General features: G+C 34.7%; 1 protein-coding gene across 1 annotated transcript; it reads left to right on the forward strand.

The window, feature by feature from the left end:
• The first annotated feature begins 9,283 nt into the window (after positions 1 to 9,283).
• Positions 9,284 to 10,273, forward strand: LOC132183326 (transcription factor bHLH162-like). Its single transcript, XM_059596738.1, has 3 exons — positions 9,284 to 9,457; positions 9,552 to 9,896; positions 10,003 to 10,273. The coding sequence occupies exons 1-3, from the start codon at positions 9,290 to 9,292 to the stop codon at positions 10,147 to 10,149; spliced, it is 660 nt and encodes a 219-aa protein (XP_059452721.1). The 5' UTR covers positions 9,284 to 9,289; the 3' UTR covers positions 10,150 to 10,273.
• Positions 10,274 to 12,569: the final 2,296 nt, after the last annotated feature.

Genomic DNA, 12,569 nt, shown 5'->3' on the forward strand with positions numbered 1-12,569 from the left:
ACACACACACACACACACATATGTGTGTTTGGTAGATTATTTGGAAAAACTGCTAATCGCCTATATATATACATGAAACAACGTCGTATGTAGCAGGGTATTACTATATTACCGTAGAAATGACGTTTTTTTTTTTTTTTTTTTTTTTTTTTAATTTTTCTTTCTTCTCCTTTTTTTCCTTTTTAATAGTTGCTAACTGCTGATTAACCATCTAGACGGTTAGCGGAGGCTATTAGCCGGTTTTACTAACCGCCTAGGTGGTAAATGTAATACCCCGATAAAAACACCCGTTTTAAAAGATTAATGACTGCCTATGACAAACGGTTAATGTTTTCATAAAACATAGTTTTAAAACAAAAGACCTAATCCCCTTGTTAGTAACCCATCCCCTAGAGGTTTCCAAGCCCAAACCTAGAAACTTCACTCTCTACCGAACGTTTGCTAGGGACCACATGAACATTCGCTCCTAACCTTAGTACGAGCGTTCGATAGGGGACCACGCGAGCGTTCGTTGACTTGTCTTTGAGCCAGTGGGTGATACCCCAAAACGTATGCCTGAACCCTTTTATCCAACGTGTAATAGTATCCGAATGTTCGCCTAATAGTACCCGAACATTCGCTGACACATTAAAAAGCAGTTTTAACCCATTCTCTACCTTTTCAGAGCAAGGCACGTCCCCAAGCTCCTATATAAGCCATGCCTTCCACCCTTAGCCTTCCCTAGCCTCAGAAAAAACCCTAACCCTAGTGTGAGAAGTGACTTGGAGAGAGAGAAGGTAGAAAGTTTGGTGCTTTTGCCATCTTCTAAGGTAATCTCCTTACCCATTCCCTTGCCTTTTGATTATTGTTACTAGCATTACAAGTTTAAAGATGTTTTGACAAGCCCTTGCACCTATTTCCTTACAAGAACCAAGAATGTTTTGAAAGAGTTTTTAACCATTCTCTTATTGCTTTGATTTGCATGATAGCATGATGTGTTGCCTTGCATGTGTCTTCTTAGTAGCCTAGGGTGAGATATATCAATCCTTAGTTTTAGACAGAAGTCTCAAAACACAATTTGAAGCTTTTACCCGGAAGCCCGAACTCATTGGATGAACGTTCACTTTGAGCCTAAGCGTTCAACCAAAAAGTAAGGCATCTGCCCCTTAGGTCCAAATGTGCAATATTAGGGGTTCAACGACCCCTTTTGATAGATAAGACTTAGTAACATCCTCGTAGGAGTTCTCTAGTACTGCGCATAACAATGTGTCGTATTTTGCTATAGCAAGAACTTGTGATGTTAAAGGACTCAAGCGAGTGTGCAAGGAAAGTAAACGCCTACAAACACTTTCCTTAAAAATGTACGATATGTGAGTTGATTGAGCATGCATATGATATAAGCAAATCTACATTTTTATTTAACTTTGTAACTGCTTTAATAACTGGTTGATAAGATGCATTGTATGACATGGTACATCGGTACGTACGATATAATGGACATAGGCTTACTATATATGCTTGATTTTATGGTAAAAAATGTGTGTGTTTATATGTTCGTGGATCCAATGGTTATTTCGTGATCGGCGCAACCTTAACGGGCAGGTTACTACAGGACGTACATCATTAGTAGCATGGGTTACGCGAGGTCGGACTTGGTCGGGTTGCTAGTGTTATGGACGGTTGCGTATAATGGTTGGGGCACCGGCATTATATTATAAGTCCCTCGGTACAACACCAACCCTGCTGAGAATTTGTAATATCTCGGGTAGACCATATATGATAGATATGACCTATAAAGCACTAGTTTCATGCATTAAAACATACAGGCGATTGCCACTGGAAGTACACTCGTTTCTCTCAACAAAACAATGTTTTTATGGTGTATTAACAAAGACAACACCCCTTTCAAATGTTTACTAACATTGCACATTTATTTCTGCTTAATAATAACTGGCTTATGTCATACCCAATTGTGAGGTTTACTTACTAAGTCGCTAGACTTACGCAGTTATTACTTTTGTAGGAAACCTGTTTCTAGAATCAAAGTCGTTAGACTTTGCATAAGAGAGATCTTCACATTGTTATCAGGTTTGCTTAAGCTATTGTTTGTTGCTCTGTGTCTTGTTTTAAGGATTATACTTGTCCCTGTAATGATTAATAGACTTTTCAGATTTATTTTACCTTCCTATACATTAACTTTGATGATGCTTAGAGGGCGGTCTCCCATTTACCCACCAGTTGGTTAAACTGGGGTAATTACCAGTAACCCTACTAGACTGGTAAATGCTAAATTTGGGAGTGTTACTGTTAAGACGGTTTCGATTAATGGTTTTAGCTAACAATCACTAACCATAACCCCCTTTTCACCCCTAATAACCTTCTTGATATTCTTGGCAGAAGGTAAGGAACGACAAAGGGCCAAAAGGTGAGAATCTCGTTCTCTTATTCCAATGAGCCCAACTCTACCAAAAAAAGGGCAAAAAGAAGGAATCTTCCTATAAATACAAGTAGCATGACTCTCCTAGGTAAGAGATCCATATGCTCTAACCATTCTCTTAGAGGTTTTCCCTCTAATAGATTTAGCCCACTAACTTAAACATTTGAGTTGTCTTCCACTGGCACACTCCATAAGGTCCTTCACACTTACTCTCCTTCATCTTCATTGTAGGCTCCTTCTATCCAAGTTCGGATGCGGTCAACTGCACAAGCAATTTGATGCCATTTGTGAAAAATGTGATTATTGATTCTAAAGAAAAAGACCGCATGTTGAACACCAAATCAAGGAGTTTTAGGATGAATGACACCCTTAGGACTTGCGAATCTCTTCCATTGAGCTTCAATTGAAACAAATGGCTCGTAAAATGAACATGATTATGTAGTAAAATCAAGGGATGTTAATTCAATTCAATCATTGAAATTTGGAGTCGTTGTACCACAATTAGTGAGCACCCAACTTGCACCATGAAATGGAGGGCAATATTGTGGATGGTGAGAAGGGTGCAACTAGTAGAGACTAGAAAAATCAAGAACAATTAGCTAGCGGAGGAGCGAAAGACACGGAAGTGACCCTACAGGGCATCCCTGTATGTACTGAGCTGGTGAATGACCCAATGGTGCAAAAATGGGTGGGTTTTACAACATGGGTTCTTATTTAGGCATCATCAAACACATTGTTTTGTGAAACATTGAGGCATGACAGGGTCACAAGGTCATATGGTTGTCATTCAGCCCGCCCACACCTTAACAATCAAGGCATACCAACCAAAAGTCCTAACTCTATCCTATGCTCTAGTCTTTCACAATTAAAGACTACTTGCATCGTCACCTATTTTTGGATCATATTTAGTAGTCAACAGAGCCAAATGCTCTGATACTATTTTGTAACGCCCCCAAATTAAAACTGATTAAATTCGATCCATTTGGAGAGTGTTGCTAGCAATACCTCCAAACTGGTTAACCAGTAACCAACTAGTAGCACTACCCATAAAATTATTATAGTAAAAACATGCGAAAAGCGGAAATGCATGATTTGAGGCCACTAGTAATATGATTATACATTAATGACATTATGAAACATCAATTTCAAACTCAGAGTTTCCAACAACATTATATAAACAAAACATAAACAACTATTTAACTAAACTTGATAATACAAGTCCTTCGTTTATTGTCTTTTACCAAGAAATGGGTACCAAGAGAGGATCAAAACAATTGATCAAGGGAAATGTTACAGGTATCAATAAATAAGCTACACATAAGTTTGATACCAAATTTTTAGTAAAAAATTGGGGTAATTATCATTTCCCTCTATGAATTACCACTCGATTACTATATACCCCCATCAACTACTAACTTTACATTATAACCCATCAAACTACCATTTCGTTACCAAAACCCCATTCCGTTAGTCAAGGTCGTTAAGTCGGATGGTCAACCTATCACGTGCACGTAAAGTTGGTAGTTGATAGTGGTATATGGTAATTGAGTGGTAGTTCATGGGGAGAAATGATAATTACCCCCCAAAAAATGCATACATATTCTCGGCATGTGACGCGCACATGATAGGTGGACCGTCCGACTTAACGACCTTAACTAACGGAAGGGGGGTTTTAATAACGAAATGGTAATTTGATGGGGTCGTACTGTAAAGTTAGTAGTTGATAGAGGTATATGGTGATCGAGTGGTAGTTTATGGGGGGAAAAGATAATTACCCATAAAAAATTTGATACCCACAGCATATTTTTTGTAATGAGCTTTTATTGTTTTGTTTTTGTTTTTAATTCCGTAGCACGTAAAGCACGGTATACGTACAATATGTGTTGTTAATTGTCCACATCTTCTCCACATACTATCATTAGGTGGTAAATTTTTTCTAAATTATGAAGATGCACTTCAACTAATTCATAGACACATAGAAATAAATTAAAATATAACAAATGTCAAGCTTCACCAATTAGGTTCTCCAAAATTCAACTTATGTCGGGATTGTTTTCAAAATAGCATTGTAGACGGTCGAATCAAAGGTGGGCTTAGTGTACCTTATCGATCCCTCCCCATTTCCATGAAAGTGCAGAGAAGCAAGTCCTGCCCTTTAAGTTGCTTGTGTGCTGCACCCTAACAACCTTACGATTTGACTTCTTTCAGGAGTGAGCCTTAATGGAAAGACTTCTAAGTCCAAGTCCTTGTCCTTTAGCTGCCAAAAAGCTTGGCCGCAATATATACAGTAAAATTATACGGTGCATGCTTTCCCATTGAAAAAAGCAATGAATTTCGCAGGTATAATTCAAAGGCACCTCCGAAACTCCGCGTCCCACTGCCTTAATCGATTACCAGCAGCCACCCACGAAACTACGTGCCTATTGCGACCAAAAACAGACAAATAGTGCGCTATGTATGACACTTCACACTACCTTATTAATAAAGCATGTCTATATATATATATATATATATATATGACAAATTACAGTTTACACTTTAAAGTTGATATCGGTTTTTAATTCGAACACTAAAGTTTTAATTTTTGTAATTTATCCCAACAAAATTTTAAATTTTTGCAATTTGACCAATTGTATTTAAAACTTCTCATATTGCCCATAATTTTTATTTTTTTATTTTTTATAAAAAAATTAAAAAAAAAAATTCAAGGTGGCCGTAGCCACCCCTTTGGCCATCTGGCCATTTTCGCACCCCCTCATTTTTTTTTCATAAAAATTAAAAATAAAAAAATAAAAATTAGGGGCAATATGAAAATTTTGGAATAATATTGGTCGAATTGAAAAAAATTGAAACTTTGTGGGAGTGGATTGCAAAAATTGAAACTTTAGTGTTCGAATTGAAAAACACTGTCAACTTTAGGGGGTAAACTGTAATTTTTTCATATATATATATATATAATTTTTTTTATTTATTTTTAGACATATATCTATGGATGGTGACTGAGATTTTTGAAGTGTTTACGTAACCTAGTAATCCTATAGAAAAAAGACTGCTTTGTCTGGATCGTCTCGTGCTTGATCGCTTCATTTGTAGTTAGCTAGGATGTCTTTTTCCTTCCTTACGTACGGAGAAAATTCAAGAAACACAGTAGGTGAAGAATTCTAAAATGACTTGGCATATAAACTTACAGTTTTAGTGGCGGATTGATCTTTGGAGATTTAAGTGATATTTATGGTGGTTCTTTTGGTTGTTGTGAATGTTACACCCACTTTGAGGATATCTCTATTATTAAAAATCTTGTAACTCATAATTCAAGCAAAATCATTTCCTCTAGAGTTTATTATTTATTTTTTTTTTAAGAAAGGGATAAAGTGTTGCTGTTTAAAATTTAGTTAGGGAAATAACATTTTATTTTAGGTAATTTGATTGAGTTTGGATTATAAGATTTTTTACTTTATTTACCTGAGTGTAATTGTATTTACTTTTGGTTCAAGATCAGTTTCGTATATTGGAATGGTAATGAGATTACTACTATATTTTCTAGTTTTTTTTTTTTTGGAAGAAATATAGAACTTCCATTGATGAAATTTCATGAGCATAAAACTCTTACGCCATAGAGCATACAACTCTTAAAAATCATAGCCAAAAGTTATGAAAGTTACAAAGTCATAAGAATGACTTTAAGCTTTCGCTAACCCACTAACCCATGTGCAATTACATTTAAGGAACAAATCTGCTTTGTGCATACTAGATTTAGGACATGGGTAGCCCAAATACAAAAAAAAAAAAAAAAAAAAACAACTAGAAATTAAAAATCCGGCCGTGAGATTAAGCCCCCATACCAATCTACTTCATCCTCAAATGGAAGGCCAGGACAACAAATTCATCCTCAAATGGAAGGCCAGGACAACAAATTCATCCTCAACCCGAAGGCCAGGATAAACAAAATAAAAAACAAAAAACAAAAAACAAAATAAAAAACTCTACAAGTAGCAGCGGAAGAGCACGATATCGTAGACATCCCTTCGGAAGACACTTTTTGGCCAAAGAAGACGATCAGATCTAAGCTTAAAGAGACTAGATCTGGATCTAGATCTAGATCTACAAACTAGATTTAAAGCAATCCGCGAGAAACAGAGACCTATGAAGCTTACAGAAAAGACACCGAGTTACCATAAAGTGGGAAGAGAGAAAATCTAGATCTAGATCTTTCCTCCTCTTAAAGTTTTTCTTGATGTTGTCTAGAAGAAAAGAGAGAAAGTTTTTCTTTCTTTCTTTGACACGTGATTTACACATAAAAATTCTAAGAATAAGAAGTTGAAAAAGTATTCAGTATGTGAAACTTCAAGTAGATAAGTATAACTTTTAACACACAAGTTTATGACTTTAATTTTTTCACATAAAATACATGAATTAAGTTGAAACTCTAGATGTAAAAGTTTGGTAGAATTTTAGATGAATAAATAAAGTTGACCTTAAATCATCAAGATCTAGGATTTTCGATCAGCAACTATCCTTTGGATTTGTAAATTACTTTTTTTGTTTTTGTGAAAAATGTCTAGTAAGTTTTTGTTTTGCCCAAAGAGTGACGCTGACAGAATTAAGTTTGTTTTGTCATCATATGATTGTAGTAAAAATTGAGAATTGAGGATTGAAAAGAGAATTTAATCATAGAGAAAATAACAGATAGGAAAGAGAGAGACTGAGAGACCTTAGTTGCCCCCCAATAATTAAGCAAATAAAAAAATAAATCTGAAAAACTGAAATTTAATTGACATATCAAAATTGAATTTCAAAATAGTGCAGACCTGCCTTTATATATAGGCTAAGTTTGACTACTTTCCAAGCAAAATAATTGGAGAAAAACAAAGAAATAAAAATACAAAAATATCCCTAAAATTGGATACAAGGTAAAATTCTTGTAGACAAAGAAATATCTTCAAATATTATGCCTGATTTCCATTCTTGTACTTGTCTTATTCCCAAAATATTCTTCAAATATTATATCTAGTTATCCTGCATTAGTCCCCCGACTTGGAAATAATTTGTCATCGAATTTGAATTATTTCTTGATTTTTTTTAAAAAAAATTTTAAGAAAAAACATTGAACTTTAAAAATGAACGGAAATAGATAATTTTTTATTTATTTATTTATTTATTTTTTTGAGTTGGCCCAAGGTTTATGTTGTGCTCACACTAGATGAAGATTTTAAGCATTAATAAATGCATATTTTTAATTATTCAAAAAATAAATACATATTTTTAATACCTTTTGCCTTGAGACATCTGTACAAGGTGGGAGTAGTTAAATTCCTGAATTGGTCCAGAGCAAAGAAAAATGGTATGAATTATTGATGACATATTCATCAAATATGATTTATTTATTTTATTATTTTTTTAAAAGAGATTTTTTTTTTTTTTGACATATCCATGACGTAAGAACTACAGTGAAATGGTTTGTTGACATTACTTTTTTTTTTTTATTATTTTTTTATCCTAAGAAAGTAAATACGTAATTGGTCCATATGGACTAGGGTAGCAAAGCACGCGCTCGGCCAACTGCCTCGTGGGGGCTCATAAAAGTCTCCTCATGCTGTACCGGACGCAGAAACGGAGACAGAAATTACTATAAGTAAGAGTTAAGGGCTAAAAAATTTAGTGAATAGGGGTCAATAGGCAATTTTTCTTTTTTTCTTTTTCCTTTTTTTTTTTTTTAATTTTTTTATCATATATATATATATATATATATATTTTTTTTTTTTTTCTTTGTGAATTGTTGGGGAGGGGGGCATGGCCTATACCGGCCCCCCATTTCTCTTTTTGTCACGGGGTAGAGCAGCTTGGTAGCTCACAAAGCTCATAACCTTGAGGCCGTTATTGCCATCGGGTTGGCTGTCGGTCTTGCTTCTATCGGACTTGGGGTTGTCCTTGTCCCCACAGAATGAGCCTTTCCCTCTCTAACGAAAGAATCTTCGTGTCAGGTTTATGGGATCCAAGTGAGAAACGAGCTAGGCTAATAAAAGGCAGCGACAAATTTAGGGGAAGACCGATAGTGGCCCAGACCCCATCCCCCCAAATTACAAGGAAAAAAAAATTTTAAGGTTAAAAAAAAAAAAAATTATTTTAAGGTATTTTTAGCCAATTGGTCTTCCAAAAAAAATTTTTAACCCTTAGTTCTCCCAAATTTAAAGCTGGCTTTGTCCTTGATAAAAGGGGTTGTCTGGTGCCCATAAAAAGTTTATGCCTTAATCACTTTACCTTACCATCATTATAGAAAATTCTCCTCCAATACTAACTTGGGCATTAGAAACAAATCACAGGTAAACTATCGACTCATTTAACCTCGTCTTTTCAGCTTGCGCTTCCCCTTAACTTGTGGTATGTGGTTAACTGTATCACCATAAATCATTAATTATATCAACTTTAAATCCTAGTTAATCCCTAATCGGACAATTTTTAATTTTAATTTTTTAATTTTTAAAACTATATATATATATATATATATATATATGAGGAAGGCATCTCATAATTATTAGTTACTGTTGGGGATAAGCTGCAATATTTCAGCGCGGGATTGTTGCCAATAGAAATCCACGTTTTGGGGCCCACTTGTGTCGTTCCTTACGTAGTGATTAAGACTGGTGCTCCTTCCTCGAGACCAGACTAGAATCCGAGTCATTTGACAAAACTTCCACGTGCCAAAATAAAATTTTCCAACTTGACGGCCGCCTGAATGAGTGATGACTCACACTGCTGACGTTTCCCCGCGTGACGTCTGACCACTGTTCTTTCAAGACTCAAAGAAACAGTATATATAGTACCCCTCAAGAAGACAAGCCTTCTTCACCAGACAGCAGATATAACAATTTCTTCATGGTTTTCTTTGTCGCTAATAACTTGTCTGAGAAAAACATGAATCATCAGCAAAGTCAATCCACTTCAACTAAAATAGAAAGAAGGCTCATCGAAAAAAATAGGAGAAATCAAATGAAAATCCTCTACTCCAAGCTCAACGTTCTCCTCCCAAATCAGAATTCCAAGGTCTCCCCTCTCTCTCTCTCTCTCTCTCTCTGTGTGTGTGTAGATATAAATGTAAGAAGTAGGTAAGTACTGATGAATTATAATATATATTCAGGAGGCACTGCCACTGCCGGATCAAATAGATGAGGCAATAAGCCACATCAAAAGTCTAGAGACAAAGATGAAGAAATTCAAGGAGAAGAAGGAGAGCTTAATGGGGAGAAAAAGATCATACGCATGCACAAATTTTGAAGCAACATCATCAGCAGCCAGAATTAAAGCTCCCCAAATCGAAATTCGTGAAATGGGTTCCTCTCTTGAGGTCGTTTTGACAACGGGAAAAGATAATCAGTTCATCTTCAATGAAATTATTCACATTCTTCATGAAGAACAAGCAGAGGTCCTTAGTGCCAGCTATTCAGTTTCTGGGGACTCAATTTACCATATAGTGCATGCACAGGTATAATTATATATTTCTCAAAAACAGAAAAGAAAAAACGTTATATATATATATATATATATATGTACATACATATATATAAAGTTGTGGGCAATTTTTTGTGCAGATTGCGGGATCTTCATTAGATTTTGGAGTAACAAAAGTCACTGAAAGGCTGAAGAGTCTGATATATGGATCCACAAGCGACGTAGAATTACAGTCAGATCTGTGGGACTTTGATTACGATGTGCAGCCGGATTCATGGAATTTCTAAAGACGAAGCAATGTGAATCGTTGAAATTTTCATGATTTTTCAAAATAAGGTAGAAATTAAAGCTAAAAGCCTGTAAATTTCATGGTAGCCATGTATTCCTACGGATGATGACTAGTTTTAATGAAGAGATGATCTATTTATTTACTTCTGGATTCCAAAGTTAAATTATCAGCCCAGTAGTACAATATATATATATATAATACTCTATTTACAGGAAAGATAACTGAACAACTTCCATGAGATTTACGAATAATTCTCAACTCATAATTACTTACAAGAAATATAATTGTGATATTTACATAATTCATTAGGAGTATACAGAAGCTCGATCCCTCACATGGAGTTAATTTGTTAATCTAATCTGTCTTCCCTCTTTGATAAATAAAGCTAAATCTTAATAAAATAAGCATGCGTTTACACATATACAGAAACATTACAACCTAGCAAATTATAGTGAAGGAGCATATATATATATATATATATATATATAGAGAGAGAGAGAGAGAGAGAGAGAGAGAGAGAATTTGAGCTAGTTTAGATTTTATTTTGAAGGTCATATAATTTGTAATGGATTTTCTATAAGAGACAATCCTAACTCACATAAAATATAAAAGGAGCCTCTATATATCAGAAGGGGAAAACACAAAAGATGGTAAAATCTTGGAGAATTATTGGATTCTGATTGTCATAACACAGAAACATATATACCTTAAAAGTTTCCCTTTTTCATTCGCTTTTAATAAATTATAGTGAATTGAAGGAGCATAGACAATTTAAACTAGTTTACATTTTATTTTGAAGGTCATATGATCATTTGCAATGGATTTTAGATCTGTAAGAGACAATCCTAACTGACATAAAATATAAAAGGAGCTTCTATATATCAGAAGGGGCAAACACAAAAAAAGGTAAAATCTAGGACAATTATTGGATTCTGATTGTCAAATATACCTTAAAATTTTCCCTTTCTCATCCGCTTTGAATAAATTTTATCCTTTCTCTAACCTTCTATATCTTAGCAGGTCTCAATTCCATGGGTTAATTAAAATACTTGATCACAATCTAATTAGATGGTCTTGTTCTTCTATTTTTGCACCTTGTTTTGTTTTTTTGATCACTCTTTTCCATGTGATTTGATGCATCATGTCTCAAAGGTTGAAGCCGTGACAGTTGTTCTTGAAGACACTAGCTTGCAGTTTGGTCTTTTAGTTTCTAGCCAAAGCCGACCATGAACTTGATTGGCCATTACAACCAAAGTTCTGATACAGAACTGATACCAGAAAATAAAGAAAAAGCAAAACTAGAAGAACAATACCAACTATCCAAACTTTGAGAATTATAATGAATACTCACTCCCAAATAGTATCAAATAATACCCAAAATCACAAGCAACTTTCAAAGATTATCAAAATTCCCAATCTACCAAAAAAATAACGAATAATTTATTAAAGTATTGATTAAGTGATTAAATTTATTTTAGAAATATAAAATTTTTCTTCTAAAAAACCAAAGTCGTAAGACTTGTAACCTTTTATAAAACTTGAATGAAAAACAATACATATAGCATTTCTTTATACTCTCCAAGTAAAATAAAACTTAAAAGAATACCCTTATAACTTGGAGAGAAAGAAAAACAAATTACTAGACTAACCGCTTGAAACTTGGACTCAAACCAAAATATTTTCCTGGAGACATATATAACACGAGAAAAAGTTAAGAAAGCTTTAATCGTTGGTGACCTCAAATGCTCAGTAGAAACTTCCATCATTCATGACCTCAAACGCTCGATTAATACTTCGAGCGCTAGCACTACAAAAAAAAATAACAAATTAGTGACATGTGAATAATGACTATTTATGCCAAAAAAAAAAAAAAAAAGGGTCAATATTCATTTAGCGACACATGGTAAAAGGCTTATGTATTGGGTTTGAAATTAGAAATAGTGTTGTTCACTGTGCAAACTTTTACTACTGAAGCGATGCCTAATAGTGTCGTTTTGGTAAAATGACACTAAGCCAAACGTCACTAAGCCATCATTTTTTTGTAGTGTAGGTGGATACTTCGATCGTTTGTGACCTCAAATGTTCACCGTGAAGGGTGAGGATTTGAGGCGCAACAATATCTTCCAATCTACACCATGTGAGGAAAAGTGTGCATACTTGTTATTGATATGGGAATTTGCAAAAATGTAGTGTCGGAGAAAGCGGTAAGGAAGTTGAATTTGGAAAAGTCTCCTACTGAAATTATTCACATTCTTGATGAAGAACAAGCAGAGGTCCTTAATTAATGGCAGTTCATTCTGGGGACTCAATGTTTCATGCACTCTTTATCATTTCTCAAGAAAACGTTATGTATTAGGCTGTTTCGCTGATTTGTAGGCGAGGAAAGCTTCACTTCATTCTACCCACCATCTCTCCAGT

The sequence above is a fragment of the Corylus avellana genome, chromosome ca5 (assembly GCF_901000735.1).
Source record: "Corylus avellana chromosome ca5, CavTom2PMs-1.0".
In the NCBI taxonomy this organism is placed as follows: domain Eukaryota; kingdom Viridiplantae; phylum Streptophyta; class Magnoliopsida; order Fagales; family Betulaceae; genus Corylus; species Corylus avellana.

What these genes read in the sequence shown, in the direction of transcription:
- LOC132183326 (XM_059596738.1), top strand. Translation starts at nt 9,290, where the DNA reads ATGGTTTTCTTTGTCGCTAATAACTTGTCTGAGAAAAACATGAATCAT. An exon ending in TCCCAAATCAGAATTCCAAG is followed by an intron (nt 9,458 to 9,551) that starts GTCTCCCCTCTC and finishes ATATATATTCAG; the next exon opens with GAGGCACTGCCACTGCCGGA. An exon ending in ACCATATAGTGCATGCACAG is followed by an intron (nt 9,897 to 10,002) that starts GTATAATTATAT and finishes TTTTTTGTGCAG; the next exon opens with ATTGCGGGATCTTCATTAGA.